Raw genomic sequence first — 26,583 nt, forward strand, 5'->3', positions numbered from 1 at the left:
ATCTACCTCTACAGCTTTTCTCAGGGGCGTCCCTACTAGGGACATCCTAGAAGCTGCTACCTGGAATTCTGCACAAACTTTCACCAAGCATTATCATTTGCCAATTTTCTCTAAATCCAGAGCTGATTTTGCCATTGCAGTCTTGCAGGGTCTTATAGCTGGTCCTCATTCTATTTAAATTCCTCCTTCCAACCTTAGCTTTGGGAATCTACCCAAATGTAATGACTGCAACAGTGAAACACAAAGAACATAGTACATTTGTGTACACTTACCATAAATGTAGATGTTTGAGTGTATTCACTGTTGCAGTCCTGGTTACCCTTCCTTCAGCCCCCTTTTTTCTTTTGGCTATACCTCTGCTCTTACTTACTATGCTCTAAAAGTTTTTTGGTGTATTTTTTTTTTTGTTGGAGGTATATCCTTGTATTTATAGATTGATTGCTCCCCATTAGGGGGGCACCTGACATCTGGAGCAAGAAAAACTGATGTAAATGGCATTGGTTGCATATTTTATACCCCTGACAACCTGACGTCATGGAAGAAGGGACAGCAACTGAAGCAAGACCCAAGACTTTGTTAATCGGGCCGACTGAGGGCTACTGCATGCAGATAACCCTAATGTAATTACTGCAACAGTGAATACACTTGAACATCTACATTTATGGTAAGTGTACACAGCTGTACTTTCTGGAGCCAAATTATTGTATCTCAATTTACCTTGTGGGATCTGGTCATAAGCCATATTGTCAAATGCTTTAGCCATGTCAAGGAAAACTTTATGGATTTATGAACAGAAAAAGCAGGGCAGTGGTCACATTCCCAAAGAAATGTATGAGATTAAACGTACAAGTCTGCCTTTGACAAAACCATACTGGGTTAGTCCATGCAGAAGGTGCTTTTTGTCTGCCTGAATAATTTATGAGAGTCTTCATAATGCGTATTGTACTTGTGAAGCTGATTTAGTCTGAATTATCCGGGCCTTTTAAAGTGTCTTCTGTGTTGATTGGAGCAGTAGTCTTCTGCCAGTTTTTAATGCTGTAGGAAAATATGTGCAAAAGAGTGCACTAGACTGTGTTATTTATTGCACATATTAGTTTTCTTGATATTCATCTGGTCCCATGATACCGGGGTTTCTGAACTTACCAAGGGCAGAATTAACCATTTCAGATTAACTTTTATATTGGATTGTGTTGTAGGAATGAAGCATAGCAAGTGGTTCCCTTTGTGTCTTAAATCTGTATGCTAGTATGTTGTAACTGTTGCTCTGCTCTGGTGGTACCATTTAGTTCTAACACAGAACATTCTTGCTCGTTTCCTTTCAGTTTTTGCATGTGGCTATAGAAAGCTTTATTTCAGCCAACCACCCTGATAGCATGTTGTATCTCAAATTAAGTTTTACTACTTTTGACTTTTTTAGTGAGTTCTGTTTTGGATTGACCTTAGCCATGTTATGTTTGGTTGAGTAAAAATCAAAGGCTCCTCGCTTGATTTAATAATTTGTTGATCAGTAACTCCACCATTTAGATTTGTTACAGATGGGAATGTGTTTGTGAACATAATTGTAGAAAATGCTGTAGAGGGACATGAATGGTTCAGTCAATAGGTTGTGGGGGTGCCTAAAATACAGTCCCATTTAAATGATATAGGGTGATTGATCAAGTCACCATCTCTGCCGTTTGAAATATCCTTAAAGGTGATGGTATATTTTTATTAAGTTCGGTTGTTTGTCAGGATAACATCCACTATGTTTTTGCACCATGTTGTCCTTTTATCTGCTAACATTTCATAATGTTATGAAGTCTAGTAGCCTTTGTATTACGTTTATTGGCTGAGACATAGTATTCCCAGTTAGTGGAGAGAGATTATTTATTTTAAGTCTGTCAGTGAAGTGGTTATGCTGTTGAGGTGACAGTGTCCCGTCCCCCCGATAGAGGCTCTGATTTGCTATGCTGTGCATCTGATGTTCTGCATGCATGCTGTTGACTGTGTTGGTGTATCTGGGTTTATTATTCTTTCACAGAGATAGTTTTGTCCACTTAATTTAACAAAAAAATTATTTTAAAAATTTTCCACGTCATTGCCAACTCCTGTGGTGTAGAGGGATAAAGGCTTGATAGCAGCCTAGGTGACCCAAGTTCATTCACTGATTTGGGTACTTGATGGATTTGGCAGGAGAAAATGGCCATGCCATCCTAGGGGAAGGGGGGAGGAAGCATGGTTGAGCAGAATGCATATTATGGTGATTGACTTCATTAGTAAGTGTGTGGGAGTGAGTGCACTCAGGAGAAGGTTTTTGGTTCTCTGCAGTGATGAGGATAGCTTGTCCTCCCACCAAGAGATGGACTTGGGTCTCTCAAACTCTTTTATTATCAGGCTGCTGGTGAGGTCACAAGTAACCTTCATGGTTGCCTATATGATGACACTTCCAGATGGCTGCTGTCAGTCTACTGTACTGATATACAAATATCTTGCAGTTCAGGAACTTGTGTGCCAGTTGGCTTCGTTAAAATTTCAGTTTTTTAGTAAGTGGGAAAGAGTGGACGTAGTCTGATTGGAGTGGCTTGATGGTCAGCAGACATGGGGGCAAAAAGCACTTAGGAAGAAAAGTCTGACATTGAGAGCCCATTAGGACCACACCACAGAGCAGGATACCAGTCAGATGTTTGTTTAGCGGGAGCTGGAGTTGCTGATGCTCGGATTTACCCTTAAGGAATAGTTTGAAACCAGTGACAGACATAGAACTGGCCTCTCTTACACATTTATAGGCTTCTAATTGCCTATCACCCCTCATTCATCAGACAAATGCTTGCCGACTTGCAAATAGAAGAACTGATGACAGCTGGTAAGGATAAGGGAGGCCCAAGACTTCCCTCCCTTTCAAGCTCCTCTGGATTCAGTGGATTTGGAGACCTTTGTCAAGTAAGACAATAATAATCTGTGAGGCAAAAGGCAAAGATGAGTCGTCCTCCTACAAATAAAAAAAAAAAAAAAAAAACTTGATGCTGTCAGACTTGTCTGTCTATACATAGTGATATATGTGGGAAAAGAAGCCTGAGTAGCCCTCTGTTATCCCCTCCTTAGAGCCAGTTATTACAGCTGCAGTTTAGGCATCATGGCAGTACTCTGCCTAAACCACTTTGGCTCCCAGAAAAGCAGATGGCTTGTGTAAATCCCCAGCTGAGTAGGCAAAAGTGCTTATCAAACATACCACCTGGTACCTTTGTAATCTGTTTGTTCCCTCATAAGTCTCATGGACCATAACCGCTTTTGATACTCTTCTTCATAATCCTAAAGTTCAAGACAGGTACAGTAAGAGCATGTGTTTCTGTGCCACACTGGGACCTAGAGCTACCAGATACTCGTCTCACTCTGTCCCAGGTTCGTTCCTTTTTAGTTGGTCAGGTATGGAAAACGATTAAGCAAAGGCTGTAGGTGAAGCTTATGAAGACCCTGACAGTCATTTCTGCTGTGGGCTTCCTTGTAACTACCTGCAATTTTGTGCTGGCTGTTTTTGACCAAAGCTAGTCTGCCTGGGAAAGATTGTGAGACTGTCATCTGAATAAGAACTCTGGAGTATTATCTTAGTTGCCTACTATAAGGGATAAGTATTGCTTGGTTAGACAAACCTAGGACCCGATTAATGACCTCGTTAAGAGAAAACAGGCTTTCATCATTGTAAGTGGGCCTTTTTGAGTCCCCCTCCTTCCACCTTCTCTTCCCTTTCTAAGTCAAGCCAACTCCAAATGAGAAGTATTTTTGTTGACCAAAGATTGTGGTAAAGCAGCATAGTCTTGAAGTGAGACCCCAAGCTGTCTAAGCCACTGAAGGTGACAAAACCACTGTCTATGCCGCTGGAGTCAATACTTCATTCTGGGATGACCTGTTATGTGTTGGTGTTTCCCAGAATTTGTTACAAGTTGAGTGCCATTGCAAAGGATGGATAGATTGTACTTGAGATCATCTTTGGCCACATGCTAGAGAAAAACAGCCTTCTCCCAGAATGAGTTGTGCTTGTGGACCAGTCACTGTCAGTGGAGCAGAGCTCGTAAGGTATGCCCATACTGCAGTGTTGAAAACAGCCATAGAGGCTGCCCCATTTTTAGATGGGGCCACAGAGGTTTTAATTCTTTGCCATTCTGGTCTTGAGAGGACAAGCCTTTTGCTCTGTTACAGAACTCAGTACTTTCAACCAGCACATCTGGTATCAGATGGTTACCCTGCAGGGTCTCAAGCCCCTGTTCCCATGGGGCATATCAGTAGTATCTCTAGACTTTGTGAATACCTTTTGGTACATCACTGTGTTGGAGGAGATTTCTCCTGTTCTGTCATGGCAAGCTTCACTTTCAGTGCAAAGTGCTGCCATACAAGCCTTCTTCAGCATCCAGAGTGTGAGAGGTGATGGTGTGACTGAAATCTCACAGGTAGGGATCCCATCGTGTTCCCCTTTCTGGGCAATTAGCTTCTAGTAACCCTCTCCAGGAACCCCTAGAAATACCAATGCAGACGGCACTTAACTTGGCTGCAGTCTCTTGTCACCAGGAGTTATGAGAAGTGTTTGCTGACCTCTTAGAGGATACCCTTATAGTCCTGGAGTTAGACGTTTTATAGTGTTGGTCTCTCTGGAGAGGGCCCAGGAAGTCATCATTTTGGCTGACTGTGTGAATGTGCAGTGCAGTGTCCAAACCCTATCTTTGCTGTGTCTTCTCAACCTGGTGGCTACAGCAATCTTCAGTCACATTAGCTTGGTCATCCTGCATTACCTTTGCAAGATGCTGCAAATTGAATATGGTCTCCTGGTTGCTGCTATTAGTAACCATGATTTTAGGTTCATAGGTGAGTCCTAGGCTAGCTACTCTGAAAGGCCATTTTAAGCCTAACCAGTAACCCAAGGTCAGAAACAACACTGTACCTTGTGCTTATGATGCGACAACTTGACCATTATGCTAAACCCATTCCTTATTGAAACAAGCACAGATAAAATGAAGGTATCACCCAAGACAGGATATATTCCCTCTCTTAAGGTATGATTATTGAGGGCAAATTAAAATTGGCTAGTGACTATCCTAACAATTGCTGAAAATAGACCTTTTCTTTGCCAGACACGACATGGGTACTTGCCACACAATGTTAGATCAATGTTCAGGATCTAATCCTCTCTCTAATCTCCTTAATTTGTTCCAGGAACTTTGGCTATTTTAGGCGATTAGGTGTTTTTTAAAGCCTTTCACTTATTCAGAACCGAAAAGAGGCATTGTGAAGTTCACTGAGGCTTAATATGGGGGACAGAAAAGCTCATACCCTGGGAAAATGTGATCAGTTAAGTAGTCCTAATACCTGTGGTGTAAGTTCTAACTGAAGATGGCTCTCTCCTTAATGATCTGTTCATAGGTTTATAGGTTGGTACTAGGCAAATCAGCCTTGGGGTCTATACAAGCCCAGCCATAACAATTCCCTGGCTATTTTTTCCCCACAATATTTACTTCCCTGGACCCTTGTCTGTTCATAGGTTTATAGGTTGGTACTAGGCAATCAGCCTTAGGGCCTATAGCCATAACAATTCCCTGGCTATTTCTTTCCACAGTATTTACTTCCCTGGACCCTTGTCTAGCAGGGCGACTGATGTGATCCCCGGGGTGAATTTCCCATCTCCCATCCAATCATCAAGGTTCCTTTTGAAGAGGGCCAAAGAGGTGCTCTGCTTGACATGTATGGGCAAGCCCATTCCAGAGTCTGGGGAGTCTCTGGGTCAGGAACCTATCCCTCCAGCATGTCCTGTTCATTGTGATGACATGGTTTAGATCCCTGGACTGTGTGTCTCTGAGGGATTGGGATTTTTTAAGTGTAGCATGTCCAACAGCTCTGGGTTTGACATGGCCTTGTATATTGAGCAGAGATTGCCCCTGAGTAGACAATATGCGACAGAGTATAGCTGGAGTTGTTTTAGATGGTCAGCATAGGGCATCACCTATAGGCATGTGATTCTTTTAGTGAGGTATTTCTGTGGCCTTTCCACTTGTTGCAGATGTCTTGAGAGGTACATACCAAGTGAGGCATTGTATTCTATAATAGGTCTAATGAGGGATGAGTACAGTGGGACAATGACCTCCTTTTTTCTGGATGAAAAGCCCTTCGTGATGAGGTGTGCCACATAGAGGGATTTACTGACTGTTGTGGCAATGTGGTTATCGAAGGTGAGACCACTGTCCACCTGTGTCCCTAAGTCTCTTATCACACTTTCAGTGTTTAGTGTACTGCCACCTATGTGGTAATTTACAGGTACATGTTTTTTCCCAAAGGGGATATCTATACATTTTTTGGTATAAAGCTTGAGCCCATGGCTCTGGCACCAAGCATCTGTTTCTGTAAAGCCCTTTTGTAGAATATCCACATCATTTGGGGATTCAGTAATGGCTCCCAGTTTGCAGTCATCTGCGAACTTTGTTAGCCAGAGTCCCTTAGTATTGGCCTGTACTTCAGAGAAGTAGATACCAAGCAAGAGCGGTCCCAGGACTGAACCCGGAGGTACTCCACCTGTCTGGAGCTGGATTTGGAATGGGCTACATTTACAGTGTGGGTTCTGTCAGTAAGCCATTTGGCAACCCACTGAGTGACGTAGGGATTAATGCCCAGCTCAGTAAGTTTATCTATGATTCCAGAGTGGGGGATGGTGTCGAATGCCTTGGAGAGGTCCAGGTAGGCAGTGTGGACCACCTTACTCTAGTCCACAGCTCTGGAGACTGATTCGAAGAAGTCATTCAGAGTCAGGAGACAAGATTGGCTCTTCACAAACCCAAATTGCGTGGGGTCCAGTGCTTGAAGGTTGCCGATGTCTTTGTTTATAAGTTCCACGATAATACATTCCATGGCCTTGCAGATCAGGCTCGTCAAACTGATAGGGTGGTATTTTCCAGGATCCAAGGTGGATCCCCCCCTTCTGGAGTGGGATAACTGTAGCTGTGTGCCACTCGGTGGGCATGAAGCCTGAGGTAAGGCTGTGATTAAACATGATACTTGGGTGAAGTGCTAGTTCATTTTGAAGTGTTAGTTCATTTTGTAGTTAATGTAGTACACAGCCCAGGATGTCATCTGGTGCCATGGATGCTGTATTCTTAGCTTTGGAGAGTGCGGCTTTTACCTGTGTGGCTGTTATTACTGGAATTTGGCAATCTTTCGGTATTGAGATGTTCCCTTTAGGGGGTGAGATGGGGGTGAAGTTTGCACTGAATTGATCTGCCAGGATATTGGCAATATCCTTGGGAGCAGTTTAGTTAATGCCATTCTGTTGTAGCTCAGAGCAGATCTGAGCATTGCCTTTTAGATTCTTGACATAGCTATAGAATGCCTTGTGACTGTCTTTGGAATCTTTGACAATTTTATTTTGATAACTAGCTTTGGAGGATTTTAAGAGGGATCTCGACTTCTTACTGAGGCTGTTAAGGGAGTTTTTAGCATCCTGGGATTTTCCACTTTTCTGCAGCAGTTTCTTCCTTTTGTTGTAAAGTTTGTTTATGCAGGGGACCACCAGATTTTCTTCCTATTTTTTTGGAGGAGAGCGTCTTGGTTCTGTTTGGGATGGCAGGATTCAGGCACAGGTGGATGTGCTCGTACAGTGCCTTAGTGTTGGATTTAGCAGTCGAACTTTCAGTGCCCATCTGCATGGGTGTCATGAAGTTTGTCACTTCTGACTTGAGTAGCATGAAGTTGGCTTTGGAAAAGTTTTTTACGGAGGTGTCCTTACTGGGGAGTGGTGGAGAGATGTGAATGTCAAGGGTGATTAGCTTATGGTTAGACCTGACCAACGAGGGGGTGACCATAGGTGTGGAGCATCGATTTCCCATGTTGGTAATGACCAGGTCTAGGATATTGGAGCCCCTGGTGGGAATATGGATTAGTTAATCCAGGGCATTGGAATTTATGAATTCCAAGAACCGTTGGGCAAAGGTGTTGGTACCTGAGTAGTTTTCCAAGTAATGGCAGGGTAGTTGAAATCACCCAGTATTAGGGTGCTTGGTTGTATCTTAATATTTTCCAGTATGTTTAGAAAGGTGTAGTGAGAATCTTGGGGTATGGTGGGGGATCTGTAGCAAGCTACAATTTGGATTGCTATCTTTACCTAGTGTTAGTTGCACCTGGAGAATTTCAGATGCATTGTGTTGGGCAACTAGCCTGGAGGTGTGAATATCCTTGGTAAATATGGACACTCCTCCACCTTTAGTGTTTTGGTCCTGGTTTGATGGCTGAAAAGTGTGTTAAGAGTTGTAGGGGTGCTCTCTGGAGCCTTGAACCAGGTCTCAGTTACTGCACAGATATTGACGTTCTCCATTTTTAGGAGTGCCTCGAGAGTGCATTTTGAGGTTTAGACTTCTAGCATTGAGCAACATTACCTTCACATTTTGCATGCTTACACCTGTTACAGTGGTGGTTTTGTCCTTTGAACTTTGCCTAAAAAAGGCACTATAGGGGTGCAAGAGCTTTAGCCAGTAACCTGAATCCCAGGGGTGACAGGTGCATCATTGTGGTCTGTCGATCATGTCATCCCAGGCAGACAGATACTGGATCCCCTTTAAATGACACCAGAAACTTAGCCAATTGTTGAAGTCAATCATTCTGTCCTTATGCTGTGGTATAATTCTGGGCGAATGCAGGATGTTACTCAGGACTAGAGTCATACCTGCCTGGGCCACATGATACGAGAGCTCTTCCATGTCTCTCTTCATGTAGTCCAGGGAGGTACGTCTCAAGTCATTCACTCCAACTTGGACAGTGACAGAGTCGTATCTGTACTTTGTGTAGTGACTTGAGTGCATGCGTTATGTGGCGGATCCTGGCACCTGACAACATACCCAATACTTTAGTCATAGGTGACTCTATAGTCAGGCACACTGATGCCCCACTCACTAGGCTGAACAAGGAGAAAATTACAGTCAGCTGCCTGTCTGGTGCCAGGATCTGCCACATAACGCATGCCCTCAAGTCACTCCACAAGTACAAATATGACTCTGTCATTGTCCATGTTGGAGTGAATGATTTGAGACATACCTCCCTGGACTACATGGAGAGACATGGAAGAGCTCTCTGATCATGTGGCCTAGGTAGGTATGACCCTAGCCCTGAGTAGCATCCTGCCTTCGCCCAGGTGATACCACAGTATAAGGACAAAATGATTGACTTCAACAATTGGCTAAGCTTCTGGTGTCATTCAAAGGGGATCCAGTATCTGTCTGCCTGGGATGACATGATCGACAAACCACGATGCTTTGCCAGAGATGGTCTGCACCTGTCACACCTGGGATTCAGGTTACTGGCTAAAGCTCTTGCCACCCCTATAGTGCCTTTTTTAGGCAAGGTTCAAAGGACAAAACCACCACTGTAACCGATACAAGGATGCAAAATCTGAAGGTAATGCTACTCAACGTTAGAAGTCTAAACCTTAAAATGCACTCTCTCGAGCACTCCTAAAAATGGAGAACATTTATGTCTGTGCAGTAACTGAGACCTGGCTCAAGGTTCCAGAGAGCACCCCTGCAATACCTGGCTACAACTCTTGCCACACTTTTCGGCCACCAAACCAAGACCAAAACACTAAAGGTGGAGGAGTGTCCATATTCACCAAGGATATTCACACCTCCAGGCTAGTTGCCCAACACAATGCATCTGAAATTCTCCAGGTGCAACTAACACTAGGTAAGACTGCAATCCAAATTGTAGCTTGCTACAGATCCCCCACCATGCCCCAAGATTCTTGCTGCACCTTTCAAAACATACTGGAAAATATTAAGATACAACCAGACACCCTAATACTGGGTGATTTCAACTACCCTGACATTACCTGAGAAAACTACTCTGGTACAACACCTTTTCCCAACGGTTCTTGGAATTCATAAATTCCAACACCCTGGATCAACTAATCCATTGTCCCACCAGGGGCTCCAATATCCTAGACCTGGTCATTTCCAACATGGGAGATGCTCCACACCAGTGGTCACCCCCTCATTGGTCAGGTCTGACCATAAGCAAATCACCTTTGACATTCACATCCCACCCCCACCCCCAGGTAAGGAAACCTCCGTCAAAAACTTCTCCAAAGCCAACTTCATGCTACTCAAGTCTGAAGTGACAAACTTCAGGACACCCATGCAGATGGCAGCTGAAAGTTCGACTACTGAATCCTGCACTAAGGCACTGTACGAGCACATCCACTTGTGCATGAATCGTGCCATCCCAAATAGAACCAAGACGCTCTCCTCCAAAAAAAGGAAGCCAATCTGGTGGTCCCCTGCCATAAACAAACTATACAAAAGAAGAAAGAAACTGTTGCAGAAAAGTGGAAAATCCCAGGATGCAAAAAACTTCCTTACCAGCCTCAGTAAAAAGCTGAGATCCCTCATAAAATCCTCCAAAGCTAGTTACAAAAATAAAATTGCAAAGATTCCAAAGACAACCACAAGGCATTCTATAGTTATGTCAAGAATCTAAATGGCAGTGCTCAGATGTACTGTGAGCTACAACAGTGTGGCATTAAATACACTGATCCCAAGGATATTGCCAATATCCTGGTAGATAGATTGTGCCAACTTCACCCCCTCTCACCTTCTAAAGGGCCCATCTCAATACCAAAAGATGGCCAAATTTTGGTAATCACGGCCACAATGGTAGGAACCGCACTCTCCAAAACTAAGAATACAGCATCCTTGGGACCAGATGACATCCCAGGCTGTGTACTACATGAACTACAAAATGAACTAGCACCTCACTTAAGTGTCATGTTTAATCATAGCCTCACCTTTGGCTTTGTGCCCACTGAGTGGCGCACAGCTACAGTTATCCCACTCCAGAAGGGGGAATCCACCTTGGATCCCGGGACTACCGTCCCATCAGTCTGATGAGCCTGATCTGCAAGGGTATCGAACGCATTATCATGGAACTTATAAACAAACACATTGGCAACCTTCAAACACTGGACCCCACCCAGTCTGGGTTCGTGAATTGCCGATCTTGTCTCATGAACCTGATTGACTTCTTTGAATCAGTCTCAAGAGCTGTGGACTAGGGTAAGGCAGTCTGCACAGCCTATCTGGACCTCGGCAAGGCCTTCGACACAATCCCCTACGCTGGAATCATAGATAAACTTACTAAGCTGGGCATAAATCCCTTTGTCACTCGATGGGTTGCCAACTGGCATACTTTCAGAACCCACACTGTAAAAGTAGCCGACTCCAAATCCAGCTCCAGACAAGTGGAGTACCTCAGGGTTCAGTCCTGGGACCGCTCTTGTTTAGCACCTACTTCTGTGAAGTACAGGCCAACACTAAGATACTCTGGCTAACAACGTTTGCAGATGACTGCAAACTGGGAGCCATTATTGAATCCCCAAATGATGTGGATATTCTGTAAAAGGGCCTTACAGAAACGGATGCTGGGCTCAAGCTTAATGCCAAGAAATATATAGTTATCCCCTTTAGAAAAAAACATGTACCCATGAATTACCACATAGGTAGCAGTACACTAAACACCGAAAGTGTGATGAGAGACTTAGGGACACAGGTTGGCAGTGATCTCTCCTTCGATAACCACATGACCACACCAGTCAGGAAATCCTTCTTTGTGGCACACCTCATCACTAAGGGCTTTTCATCCAGAAAAAGAAGTCATTGTCCTACTGTACTCATCCCTCATTAGACCCATTATAGAGTACAACACCTCGTTTGTTATGTACCTCACAAGACATCTGCAACAGCTGGAAAGGCCGCAGAAATACCTCACTAAAAGAATCGCAGACCTAAAGCAGATGCCCTGTGCTGACCGTCTAAAAAAAACTCCATCTATACTTTGTGGCATAACGTCTACTCAGAGGCGATTTTTTGCTTAACATACAAGGCTATGTCAAACCCTGAGCTGTTGGACATGCTACACTTAAAGAAGTCCCAATCCCTCAGAGCCACAAGCTCCAGGGATATAAACCTTGTTATTCCAATGAACAAAACATGCTGGAGGGATAGGTTCGTGACCCAAAGACTCCACATACTCGGGAATAGGCTACCCATACATGTCAAGCAGAGTGCCTCCTTGGTCCTCTTCGTAAGAAACCTTGACAATTGAATGGGAGATAGGAAATTCACCCCGGGGATTACGTCAGTCACCCTGCTAGACAGGGGTCCAGGGAAGTAAATATTGCGGGAAGAAATATCCAGGGAATTGTTATGGCCATGCTTGTATAGGCCCTAGGGCCAATAGCCTAGTACCAACCTATGAATCATGCAATATTTTATATGCTGTACTAATTATTCCTTTTTTAGTGGCAGCTTCTGTTCTAGATTCTACTAAAAACTCTACCAGTGCTGGTCTTTCATTTAGGACCCTATTTTCTGATGGACTTTACTATATATCCTGGGCAGTAGCTGAAATTGGTCCTTTTTAGATCATTCCAGTATCCTGGCTAACGAACATAAATAAATGCTGTTGCATATTATTTTGATCTACTGATTTGAATTTCAGAACTTGGATTTCTGTTCTTGATTGTTATTCTGCTACTATTTACATGTTGCTTGCTCTAAATTTACGTGCATTCCACTCACAAAGAGTCAACCCCAATCTCAGGAGAGGGGCTGTATCCTGTCCTGGGTGATGCCCTCATTTTATTTATGCTTGCTTGTAAAATATTGTCCGATTACAGGTGGTTACATTTCTGCCTTTACTCTTACCATCATGCTCTTATAAATTATAAGTAGTGCAAGTGTACATTTAAATTGTTAATGAATCTGAAAGCCAAAGCATACAAAATGCCAATATGTAAGCGTTTTCACTGGTGGTTGTGGTGGGATGCTATGAAGTCACACTAAAGCAAAAATAAAACCAAATCTTGTTTAGTGGTATTCTGCATGTGCCAGTCTTTAGGTTTGGTTCTTGTAGTGCAAGAATCCCATGTATCATTTGGCTATGTTATTGAAGTGGTACTTTTTTTCTGAATGTTTAACAGTTCTGCATGATTTTCCACTTGTTGCTTGAGGGTCACATTTATTTGTATTTTACCTGCACACTTAAGATGACTAGTAATTGAATATTTCTGTGGTGGGTCATAGTTTTGAAGTTTTGGCTGTTGATAGATTTGATATATTAATAATTAGGGTACCCCCCCTTTTTAAACATAATTTTTAGATTGGGGGGGGTGGCTTAAGTACCTCATTAAGCATGCATTTTTAACTGGATTGCGACCTGATTTTCAAAAGCAAGTGCATAGAGTGCTTGACATAGCTCATTACAGCATGCCGTCAGGAAGAGTATTGTTCCCACACAGTTACACATTCAGCCTCATGGGTATTTTTAAACAGACAGTTGCCCAGACAGCCCTGATTATCTCCACAGTATGACCATGACAGAAGCAACTTTTGGAGTCTTTTACTGTGAGTTTTATTTATTGAAGATGCTGATTTTGCTAGTGAAGAAACATTTTGGCGAGGATGTCCTGGAAAGGGCATAAAGTTAAGGTATCACATCGCTGATGACCTCCTGCCTCTGTCCACTGATGGGGACCTGCCTGTTAGAATAATATTGCTAAGCAAGTTCTAGATTGTGTTTGACCTCAGACACTACAACACTTTATACTTTCAAAGATTGAAACCTGTTTTAATTATAGCAATACCCTATGCATTTTACATAACTTTTACCTTATTTTCAAATACCTTTGATACTTTACTTTTACTTGCATTTGAAGCTTACATTCTCTAGGGGTATACAGGCTTTTCTAAGAGGCATGTTAACTGGATCTTTAATATTGCTTTCATAGAATGTATGACCTTGAACTCTACTACTTTTGCAAGATGCATTTTAATTATATTCATGTTTTTCTTAAAAAGTGCTTTCTTCCTAGAAATTGTTTAGCTTGCTGACATTAAGTAACTTAACCCAGAGTTAAATATTAAGTCTACTGGATGTAGAATGACTTGTCTAGAACTTTGGACTTCGGTTTCATACTTCATAGAAAGCTCTGATGGAAGTTTTCAGTTCCATAAATTGATTTATTTATTACTGTTGCAATTTCTTGTTGCAGCTAATTGTTTTTGCAGCTTATGAACCTTTATTTTGTGATGATATCTTTTAAAGCTAACCATATGCCCGGATAGGTGTACTATTGTATTAGCAATTAAAACAGATTAAAATTCTGGGGTAATGAGACTAAAAGATCACACACTGAAAATGTTGAGCACCAGAGGAATGAACAGACAGACCCTTTCCCCGGACCCATGTTAGAACCTGTTTGTGTCTGCGTAGGTTGGGAGGTTCATTATTCAACATTGTTCTCTCCTGTGGTCCGTGACATTTTCAGCATACAATCTTCTGGTCTCGTTATTCTGGAATTCAAAAATTGTTTCACTAATACAGTAGTAAACGGTCATCGAATACAGCTCATGAAGTAACTATAAACTACAGTTGTTTTGCTTGTTTTTTTATAACTACTGCTCTTATGACTTCATATTGTATGTCTATATTATTTATTAAACTGATTTGCCTGTTTCAGTAGCTATAATATAGTGCCATTGGCTCAGGTCATGTCTGAAATGGGTCTCCGGACCATTGCACCTACCCAGTTAAGCTAGTAAATGATTTAAAATGAAATTAATAATGATTAGCTTGTAGGTGGAAAGTAGCAGTGTGCTTTAACTTTTGTCCATGTACCTTTCAATTTAATTCCTTAGAAAGTGAACAAACATAGAATGCACTGGAAGTCACAGCCTCTAGATGGGAATGTAATGATGGTAAGTGTTCCTTTTTTCACATTGTTTTTTTCATACATATGCTTTCAGTGTCATTGTATTTGGCAAGCTTACAGGAATATGCATGGCATCTTTGACTTTTTTACTGCATATTTGACAGTGGTAGTACAGTTTCTCATTGAAACTCGACTTACATTGTCAATAGATAGGTGGAGTTGATGGGGTCCAAATAGTGAGATGATAAAATTAGTAAGAAAAGGAAAGTAGTATTGCTGGAACTGAGTTCATCTTCAAGTCTTGGTGAGTACCTTCATGTGGTGGACTCTTTCGCAAAATCTCAGCAAGATGACACTGATGTATAGACTGTATTTTCTGTAGCATATATCATAGAGAGCAGTAGGCTAAACAGTAAAAGACAGCTGGATGTGAAAGTCCCAGGATAAAAAAGTGCCTAATCTTGGTATGTGCACTGGTGCCAGGACTGGAAAAAATGACAGCGTAGAATCCTCAAGACACGGAAACATCCCTACAATGGGATTAGGCCAGTCTCAGGGGGAGTATGCCCCCCTCCCCCGTTGTAGAAGGAAGTAGTAGTCCACAAAACTGACAGGCCAAAAAAGAGAAAAGAGCAATAAAGATGATTGGACTACTGAAGATAAGGAAGAAATTATGTATTGATACTGTTATGCAAGAAGCCCAAATTTTCTAGATAGAAGATATTCAAAAAGATTGAGAGAAATTAGAGGAAAGAAAAATGCTAGCACAAGAAAAACTGTCAAAATCAAATGCTAATTTGTGTTCATTAATGCAACAGATCCATGGAAAAAAAACTAATAGTGAATTTAAAACCGGAGCTATAAATGTATGTATAAATTTAAAATGTTTTATTAGCTCAAAAGTTGTAGCTTTTATTAATTATTTAGTGACATAGATTGTAAATGTGGGGATTTGTATATGTTCAGTTTTATGGTTTAATTGACGTTACTGTGCGTTTAAATGAGTATTTTAAACTCTTTCATTCATAAATTGTTAGTAAACATTGATTGGCTCATTGAGTCATGTGACTTTGAGCTCCAGTTTTAAATTCACTATTAGGTTTTAACATCCAGTTTCTGTGACGTCCTAATAAAAACAGGATGAAAGCACTCCGTATATTTGGTCTCCAGCTTGCGTTATTTTTTAAAACCTTTTGTTTTATTCATTAGTTTCAAGTTTTCTACTCTGCAGTGTGTTTTACATCCATGAAAAAACATTACGTAGACAATATTTGGGCCGCTTGGAAAAAGGCCAGTAAGTCAAAAAACAGATGCAAGAAAGCTAGATAGTAGTCCATGAAAAGGATAAAAGTAGGCATTGATCACTGAAATTGCTACACCTAGTGATTTACAGTGTCTTGCATACAGAGAGAGTCATGAAATATCTGGATTTGCAGGCAGAAATGAGAGCAATATGGAAAATAGATACCCAGACAGTTCCAGTAGTAGGAGCAGTGGGTCTCTTGAAAAGAATCTACAGTCTTATTTAGAAGCATCTTAAAGGTGATTTTTGACAGCTGCATTCCTAACATTGATATCTGCTGGGCTAGCTGTACATCTTGGCAGCATACCAAAGCCTGAGCTCTTCTAAGTGTCATGCGTCCTACGTCCAAGGTTTAAGGTACATAAATGATGTACAAGTGTCAGAACATAAGAACGTCTTTGCTTTATCTGAATGCTGTGTTTTGAATTTGGTCTGAAAGTTGTTTTTCTCATGGAGGTTTCCAACCCTAGGGCAGATAAGTAGCCCACTGGGGGACTCCTTCTTTTTTTTTTTTTTTTTTCCATTGTTTGTTTTATTGAAGGTACATTGCCATCCTGAATGAAGAAATGTAAATTTGGGAGTCAGATTCCCCATAAGGATTGACACGAGAAGTGCCTTTTTTGTTTGGGTGCAGATTGCGACTGCAAATAGTGTGGTATTTGTCAAGCTTTTCTTCCAAAGATCCTGCATAGCTGTCTTTCTTCTCTTCCTGTCTGTTTAGAGAATCAGTGGTTGAAATTGCTTCTGAATCCGCCCTCCTGAATGTTCAGATTCCAAAAAGAAGTCGAAGTTACGACCAGAAACTTCTGCTGTCAAACCTCTGCCAGATGTCTCTGTAGGGTCAGATGATGAGCCTGAGGACAGCTTGGTTCCAGTACTTGCTCCCTCTGGTGCAACTCCACTGGAGCCTGACATGGGGCATGCCATTCACACATCCTCTGAGGCTGAGCCAGTGTTTGTTATGGGTTACCACGACTGCTGATTTCTGAAGGGATTTTACAAATTCTTCTAAGGGGCGAAGTGCCAGGTTCCCTTATAAAGTTAAGACAGGGTTCAGAACTTCCTATGTTTGCAGGTCTGATATCACTGTAAAAAAGAGGCAAAAAAAAACAAGGCATGTGGCTTCTCTGTCTAAAGACCCCCAAAAGGAGTGGCAAGACTTCATCCATGGTCTTTTTAAAGTTATTATGGCTTTAGTCTCCTCAGGATTTGTCAGTTCCTTCACCTGTTAGTTTTCCTCCTTCCACTTCCTCTAAAAAGTACTAGGGATTCCAATTCTTTGGATGAGGTTTTGGATTCCAAGGATAAATCTTTGTCTTATTCTTCCCAGATTCTCTCTCCTCTTGCTTTGGGGACTGTTGAAGAGTTACTCTTTCCCCTGACTCCCCAGTTGAAGAACTTTCTTTTGGGACACCATTATTAAGTGATGGAACATTTTCCTTGTGAAATCTCCCAGATGTCTGACCACCATAAGAAAGATTATAATGTCGCTCATCCTTCTATACACAGAAGACGAAGCAGGCGGGGTAGTTCATTTAAGATGCTTTATTACATAGAAACACATCAAGATGGATAGCAGAATCATTAAATATAAACAAACTGAATAACAGACGGATCTTACATACATCCATGCTTACATCTCAACAGCTTACTACAAAATGGCATACTTGCACGTGCTCAGTATTTATACACTTGTGCAATCCCTTGAATTGCTTCTTAGAGACATAAACATATTGATCTACATCCTCCCTCTTAAAAAGATTGCCCTAAATCAAAATGGCATTGCAGTTAAATGTGTATCAATAATAGACATTTAGAAACAAACACAGTGTTCATGTCCAAGTTGTCGTGTATATAGAACATGGTCTGGAGATGCGACCGGATCTCGTAACATAACAATCGGGACTGGGGTTAGCAACAGGGATAGTCTTCGGTGAACAACTCATATCAGGAATGGGAATATTCTCTTGAACTTCTTCTGGAAGTGGAACACTGGACAACTCACTCTGAGATTGTCTTTCGCACAGGCTATGTGGTGTCGCATAGGCTCGCATACCGGTATCAAATGCATCCTATTCCACCTAAAATTTACTCCTTATGATTCCACAATGTACTATCTCGGCTCTGGGCAGATGTTCTTCACGATTCCAATCCGATCATAACCTTTGCACATTTGCATCCTTACTATTACTCCCTCTCGTAATGGATTGAGCGGTTTGCTGGGCTTATCGTAATAGGACCTGTGGGCTAAACGTGTCTTCAACAGATTGGTTTTCACTTACCTGTTGTTCTTGACACATGGAACCAACAATTGACTGGCAATGTGGTTCTGGTTTGTCTCGACAGACGTCTCTGAGCAGGTAACCCAAGATGTTTCTAAGATTCAAGAGATTCAGGAAAATATCACTGTTGTCTCATTTCGACTTCTCTAGTAACTGCTTTGCTAAACCATTTGACTGCGGATACTCTGGGCTACTCATGGCATGAGTCATGTCCCACTCTTCAGCAAATCTTTTGAATTGTTGGCTTGTAAATTGCATGCTGTTGTCAGAAATAATTTTATGCAGACTGCCATGGACTGCAAAATGACACTTCATCTTAGTAATGACAGTACTGGCTATTAGATTGGGAAGTAGGTTAATTTCGAACCAATTTGAATAAGAGTCTACTAACACCAAATAATGTTGACCATTCGACTTGAAAATGTTGGTGGCTACCATTGACCAAGGTAGGTCAGGAATCTGGTTCAGCTGAAGTGGTTCTTTTTGTTGATGTGGCTTTATACTACTTTTATGCTTCACTGAAGCTGTGCAAGCTCTGGAACTTGCTAGAAAGCTCTTGTGTTTACCTGTGAGTGTTGCAGGGGTGGCAGTTGCTGCCGTGTGCCTGGGCCTGTTTTTTTTTTTTTTTTTTAACCACGTGCTGCATGCTATCAACATAGACATCTCTTACCACAGGTCCTGACAGACCTTCTGAACTTGGTTACCATAGAACCTGTCCCCTCAGGACAGGAGGGAAAAGGCTTCTACTCTCGACTATTCCTGGTCCCCAAAAAGGACAGATCATGGAGACCTACCCTAGACCTTTCCTTCTTAAATGTGCCCACCTTTTAAAATGCTGTCGCTCCCAAGCCTCCTTCCTCTCGTACCAACCAAGGCCTTCATGGCCACATTGGACCTAAAATAAGTCCATTTGCACATACTCATCCTACCCTCCCACAGAAATTTTTTACTTTTTGTGGAGTCTCCTTTCATTTCCAATTTACTGCCTTGCCCTTTGGTTTGTCCACTGGCCCCAGAGTGTTCGCAAACTGTTTGGCTCCTGCCATTGCCCATTGCAGAACACAGGGAATTCAGATTTATCCCTACCTAGATGACATCCTTATCCTAGCAGACTGCAAAGAAACCCCTTTTCATCCCATCTGCAATTCACCATTTCACTTCTACAAAATTTGGGGTTCACCCTCAACCTCCCAAAGTCTTCCCTGACCCCAGAGCAAGACAAGATATTTCTGGGTTGCGGAATCAAAACAGACTTAATGAAAGCTTTTCTACCCCAAGACAAGGCCCACCCCCTGAACTCCCATTTCAAAGCCCTGCTACAGACCCAAGTAATAACTGCAAGGCAATTCCTAAGGACCCTGGGCCTAATGGCAGCCACCATCCCTATGCTTCCACTAGCCAGTATGCATATGCTAAAGCTGCAGTAGTATCTAAATAACATTTGGTCCCAACACCAGCATCCCCTGGAGCAAGAAAAATCACTTCTACCCTGCCTAAAGGCAGAGGTCAACTGGTGGATTCAACAAGTCCAGCTCAACCCGGGCCTTCCCCTCCAGCCCACTCTCCCAACCCAGGTTATGCATACAGATGCATCAGACTCAGGATGGGGAGCCACTTTGGCATCCTACAGGTTTCAAGCAACGTGGCACCCTTCATTAAAACCCAAACACATCAATGTGAGAGAAATGACAGCAGTCCTCCTGACTCTGAAAACCTTCAGTCCCCTGCTAATGCCAGGTGTTCTCCAAATAATTAGACAACACCACAGTTATGTGGTACCTCAAACAGGGAGAAACAAAAGTGTACCACCTGTGCAGACTAACCTTATTGATATGGGATCTAGCCTCTTGCCACTTGTCCCTGCAAGCATCCTACATCCTCTCGCAGGACAGCAAACAAGCAGACCTTCTAACCAGGACATCCTCTCCACAATACAAATGCATGCTGGACAGGGCTGTCTTCCTAGACATTGTCCACTGGTGGGGCACTCCTCAAATAGACCTGTTTGCCCCCCCCCCCCAGAACAGACTACTGCAGACCTTCTGCACCAAGACCTACTCCCCTCTAGCTTGGAGAAGATGCTTTCAGCATTTTTTAGAAGGGGAAGTTTCTGTATGCCTTTCCCCCTTCCCACTAATTCAGAAAGTCCTCCTGAAAATCAGGAGAGACAAACCAAAAATCTTGTGGGTGACTCCCTACTGGCCAAGGCAGCACCGACTCCCCCTACTTCACAATCTAGCCAAGGGCAGTCACCACAAGTTACCCCACAAGGTGGACCTTCTGACACAACAAAAGGGAACCCTCATCCACCCACACTTGCAGATGTTGTCTCTGACACTGTGGGTGATACTTTTTTTTTATTCGCTTCAGGCATCACTACTCAGAGGATGCGCTTTCAGTCCTGAGGGAAGCCAAGAAACCTACTACATGAAAATCATACCTAGCTAAATGGGAAAGATTTTCAAAATGGTGTCTGGACAAGGGAAGGGGACCCATGCATTGCAGATCCCCCCAGTTCTTGCATGTGTGTGTCAACTAGTAACAGGCGGGCTTTCATACTATTCAGTAAAGGTTCACCTTTCCGCATTCTCAGCCTGCCTACCACTAGACCTTCCCTTTCTAGCCAGGCTCAATGTTAAGCTTTCCTTAAAAGGGGTCCTACACATTAGGCCTCCAAGAAAGCCCATCCCACCACCCTGGGACAGCTACTCTACAGATGTGTACATGGAAACATGTACTGCTAGTGGCCATAACTTCAGCCAGAAGGGTGTCAGAACTACAGGCCTTAATGGCCTTCCCCCCCTTGTACTACTTTCCACAAGGACAGGGTAACACTAAGAACTAACCCCTCCTTCATGCCTAAGGTCGTCAACGATTTGTCATTAAACCAATCTATTCACCTACCCACATTCTTACCCCTCTCCCACCAGTGAAGTAGAGAGGATACTTAACTCCCTGGATGTACACTGACAGTTAAGATTTTACCTAGACAAAACAAAACCAGTTAGAAAATCCAGTCAATTCTGTTTCCTTCCACCCCAGGGGTCCTGGGCAAGGCAGTCTCCAAACAAACCATCTCCTGTTGGATCAGGAAAGCCATTTGCCTCTGCTACTCGCACCATGGCAAAAAATACCCATTGGGGGTAAAATCTCATTCCACCTGGGCAGTGGCAGCCTCCAAAGCCTTTCTCAAAGGCTTGGACACTGCTTCCATTATGGAAGCAGCGACATGATCCACCATTCACACTTTCACCAAACACTACAAGTTAGACAATGTCTCCACAGAATGGGCAGGATTTGCCAGGGCAGTCCTACAGGGCTTTGTTGAATCAGCCTCTTCATCCACCACCCTTCCTTCCAACTAAGCTGTTGTACTCTCCCACAACAAAAACACTGCAACATAGGACTAGAAGGGCATAGAATAGTTGTGTAAAATCTTGCCATAACCGTAGATGTCCTTCTCTTCCATGTTGCAGTATTCTGTTCCACCCACCAAAACCCCCTTTTCCTTCTCTTACTCAGTCCAGCATATCCTTAGGCCCCTGGTATCCTATACCCTTCCCTGGGAATGGATGAAAACCAGATAAGGGCTCCATGGCCGTATACCTGACATCACTGACATCTCCTCCTGCTGAGCCTTCTACTACTACTCCTCCTGGGCTTTCAAGTTCTGAGGTCTGTTCATGCAGACATCATATTTAAGGCCCCCTGGTTTATGGCTCTATGTGTGATGTCCCATGCAGCTGCAACAGCCAAGCTGAAGATTTTGTATAGGAACTGACGTACAGGTCGCCTGAGGTGGGAAATCCCACAACAAAGAGTACTGCAACATGGAAGAGAAGGACATCTATGGTTATGTTAAGATTTTACACAACTATTCTTTTGAAGCACTCAGGGTCCTCCCTTGACTCAGGTAGCACAACAATATGATGTTTCTCCCCTTTCCAGCAAAGATAGCAGGCGCATACACGAGTGAACACTCCCTTTCAGTGGCTTCTGATCCAGGTAAATTAAGCAGAATAAATTCCTTTGTATGGTCATCTTTATCAGAGAATCCAGCGTGCATGAAAATGTTGTACTCTTGCTTAAACACTCTCCAGTTCTCTGCAATATTATTATCAAACACTAGTGCACTAGGTTTTCAAAATCCTTCAGCCATGCCAGCAAACTATCCTCAAACACGTGAAAATATGGCCCTTGTAATTTTACATGAGTAAGTTGCCACTCTGCAGCTTGCAGTAACACTGAAACGTACAATAGACTCTCTGAAATACTGAACTTTGTGAAATAAGCTCTGAAATGGCTGTATTTGTGAAATATCTTTACTGTAACAGTGCACAAACATGCGAACACTTCATACACTTCTGAAAACTCAGATAGCCTTGTTTAATATGAAAAACGCATGCTTTGCAAAACATGCGGTCATTTCTTTTATTCATTTTATGCAATTCAGACTTTATTTCAGTAATTTTCCATAGCAGTTCGAATATTTCTAGCAAAAAAGTACACTTCGACTTATTTTAATGTCATGTAGAGCACTCTGTGTGCTTTGTTTCATATTTGTGAATGAGAAATAGTTTGAGCAAGTTTTAACTTCTGAAATTTGTATCTGATTTTTTTGCAAAATTTACGTGCAGTAGGGATGGTCTATTCCTCTATATATATTTCCAACAGTAGCTAGAGATGCCTCACTGATTCAAAGTGGAGTCACTAGAGTTCTTTCTAGCCATCAGTCGTTTCAGCCATGCCTCTTCTGACACCATGTCACTCATCCTTCTATACACAGAAGATGAAACAGGTAGGGGTAGTTCATTTAAGATGCTTTATTACATAGAAACACATCAGGATGGATAAGCAGTATCATTAAATATAAGCAAACTGATTAACTGACAGAGCTTACATGCATACATGCCTACATCTCAACAGCTTACTACAAAATGGCAGTCAGATTTGCATGTGCTCAGTATTTATACACTTGTGCAAGCCATTGGATAGCTTCCTGAGGAGACATACACACACTGATCTACAAATGTCTTACAGATGGATTCTCCCAGAACTTCTGCAGTTCCTCCTGTCTTAGAAGCTCTTCTAGACACTTAACATCAGCTTCCCAAGGCAATGAGCATTTTCTCCCTGCTGATTTAAAAAAAAAAAAAAAAAAAGACAGGTTCTAGAATGTTCCTGAAGCTCAGAAAGTATTGTATAAGAATCCCTCCTCAGACCTTTTGGGGAACCCCCCCCCCTTTCAGCTGACAAAACGACTGAGCTGCTTGCCTCCTCCAGACTCTTCAGACTCTTGTTCAGACAAGGATAGTAGAGTTTTGGATAGATACAGTAAGAAGGCGTTATACATCTGCTACCGTAGCTTTCAGGCACATTCATTGCCAGACGCACACAACTAGATATGTGCTTGGCTTCTCACCAAATTGGGGGGGGGGGGGTTGGCTGACGTTCCTGAGTCTTAACTCTAAATCTTCATCTTTCTTTCTTATATTTTGCTTCATAAGTACCTCAACATTCCATCAAATGCAACTGTGATGTTGCATCGTTTGGGTATAAAAGAGTATTCCTGGTTTCATCTACAATCCCTGCCAGAGGATGCGATAGGAAAATTATTAGACTCATTAAATACCCACAATTCGTTTGGTTCTACTTCTTCAGATCCCTTTAAAGCTCTGTAAGACAAAGGGAAGGACATGCAAGACCTTAAAACAAAATGTCCTCTCCCCTGTTCTTAAATATCAGAGGAATTACCCATTTAAGGCACACAAAAGTCTTCTAATTTTTTTTTTCTGAGAAACGTGATCAAAATTCCAAGAAACAGAATTCTTTTTTTTTTTTCCAGATAAGTAAGATTCTATTTGATGATCATCTTCCTCTTCCTTTTGGCCAGAATCCTCTCACAAAGATTAACTCTGTCCCCATTTGACAACCGATCACCATAGATTCTTGTGTGCTATGCATACTTCACAAGGGTTATTTCATAGTAAGAAAATCCTTACTTCCCTTTTTCAGGGATTGCCTAACCCCCCACCCATTGCCAGTTACCTCATTTTCCTCCTCTTCTTCAGGATTCTTATAGGTTCATAGGTTCATAGGTTTATACTAGGCTATCTGCCCTAAGGCATTTATAAGCCTAGCCCAAATTTTTGTGGCTTACACCACCCCTTATATGAAAAAATACTGTGCCCATTAGTTTGTTGTGCCTCTGTCCAGCAGTGACACAGAGATGATTCCCAGGGTAAACCTACGATCTCCCATCCACAGGTCTAGATTTCTCTTGAACAGAGTCAGCGAGGTGCTCTGCCTCACATGGACCGGGATTTTATTCCACAGCATAGGGAGTCTCTGAGTGATAAATCTATCCCTCCAGCACGTCCTATTTATATCCATGCTAAGGTTTAAGTCGCTTGCTCTAGTGGTTTTGGTGGATTTGGATTTTTTGAGGTGGAGCATGTCCATTAATTCCAGGTTGGACATGGCCTTGTATGTCAGGCACATGTCACCTCTGAGCAGACGGTATGCGACTGAATAGAGCTGGAGTTTCTTCAATCTGGCAGCATATGACAGATTTTGGAGTCCCTTTATCCTTTTGGTGAGGAACTTTTGGGGTCTCTCCAATTGCTGCAGATGTCGGGTGAGATACATCACGAATGGGGCATTGTACTCTATCATTGGTCTGATAAGTGAAGAGTACAGGGGAACAATGACCTCACTAGATCTGGATGTGAATCCTTCATGATCAGGTGGGCAATGTAGAAGGTCTTTCTAACCACTTTAGCAACGTGAGTGTCAAAAGAAAGGCCACTGTCAACCTGGGTCCCCAGGTCCCTGATAACCTCTTCTGTGCTTAGTGGATTGCCACCTATATGGTAGCTTGGGGTTACCTTGTTTTTCCCGAAGGGTATGACTATACATTTTTTGGCGTTTAACTTCAGGCCATGGCTCTGGCACCAGCTATCTGTTTCCGTGAGTCCCTTCTGAAGGATATCCGTGTCCGATGCACTTTCCACTATGGCCCAGTTTGCAGTCGTCTGCAAACTTTGTCAGCCAAAGTCCTCCCATGTTGGCCTGTACTTCTGAGAAGTAGATGCCAAACAATAAGGGCCAAGGACCGAGCCCTGTGGGACACCACTTGTGACCGGCTTGGAGTCTGACACAGTGCCAGCAACTCTAACCCTGTGGGTTCTGTCCTTAAGCCAGTTTGCAACCCATCTTGTGACATATGGGTTTACATTTAAGCTGGTAAGTTTTTCTACAATACCCGAGTGGGGTATTGTGTCGAAAGCCTTTGCAAGGTCAAGGTAGGCTGTATGGACTGCCTTTCCCTCATCAATGGCCTTGGTGACTGTTTCGAAGAAGTCGACCAAGTTCAAAAGGCATGATCTTCCCTTGACAAAGCCTAACTGGGTCGGGTCCAATGTCTGCAAGTCCCCTATATCTTTGTTTATGAGCTCCATTATGATCCTCTCCATAGCTTTGCAGACTAGACTTGTTAAGCTTATGGGGCGGTAATTACCAGGGTCCGTAGAGGCGCGCCTTTGTGGAGTGGGATCACAGTTGCCGTCACGCCACTCCTTGGGCACGTATCCTGTGGTAAGGCTGAGATTAAACAGCTGCCTTATGTGCGGGTTTAATTCCTCATTTAGCTCGTGTAGCACACAGCCGGGACACCATCCGGTCCCATTGATGCTGTGTTTTTAGCTTTAGAGAGAGCAGCTTTCACCTGCGCATTTGAGATGTCCGGGAGGCTACACTCGGCTGGGATAGTTATCTCTCCTTTAGGGGAGAGGGGTGAAATTTGCACTGAACCTGTCTGCCAGTATGTTGGCAATGTCTGTGGGTTCAGTGATTTTTGTATCATTTTGGACTAATTCTGAGCATATCTGGGAGTTTCCACCCAGGTTCCTAACATAGCTGAAAAAGGCCTTATGATTGTCCTTTGAATCCATGGCAATTTTTCTCTCAAAATTGGCCTTAGTTGATTTTATGAGTGCTCGTATTTTTTTACTAATAATGATCAGGGGTGACTTCCCTTTTATGGATTTTGTTCTATCATGTAATAGCTTTCTCCTCTTATTGTAAAGTTTGTTAATGGCTGGGGTCCACCAGACTGGACGTTTGCCCTTTGTGGAAAGAGTCTTGGTTTTATTTGGGATTGCCTGATCCATGCAGTCCTGGAGGTGTTCATAGAAGGCATTTGTAAGGGCTTCCGCAGCTTGGGTTGTGGTTTCCACTGGCTCAGGGGCCTTGAAGGATACCACACCAGTCTTGAGTAGTGTGAAGTTTGC

The 26,583-nt window shown here is 42.7% G+C and overlaps 1 protein-coding gene across 2 annotated transcripts in view; it reads left to right on the forward strand.

Annotated features, from left to right (window-relative positions):
* The window catches only part of GEMIN2 (gem nuclear organelle associated protein 2), a 464,095-nt gene that overhangs the window by 183,028 nt on the left and 254,484 nt on the right, over window positions 1–26,583 (forward strand). For both annotated transcript variants that reach the window (XM_044074221.1, XM_044074220.1), the window contains exon 4: window positions 14,694–14,753. In XM_044074221.1, coding sequence (XP_043930156.1) covers window positions 14,694–14,753 — 60 coding nt within the window. The remainder of the gene's footprint in view (window positions 1–14,693; window positions 14,754–26,583) is intronic.

This window comes from Protopterus annectens, chromosome 6.part0, assembly GCF_019279795.1.
Source record: "Protopterus annectens isolate FY-2018-M chromosome 6.part0, PAN1.0, whole genome shotgun sequence".
Classification (NCBI taxonomy): Eukaryota; Metazoa; Chordata; order Ceratodontiformes; family Protopteridae; genus Protopterus; species Protopterus annectens.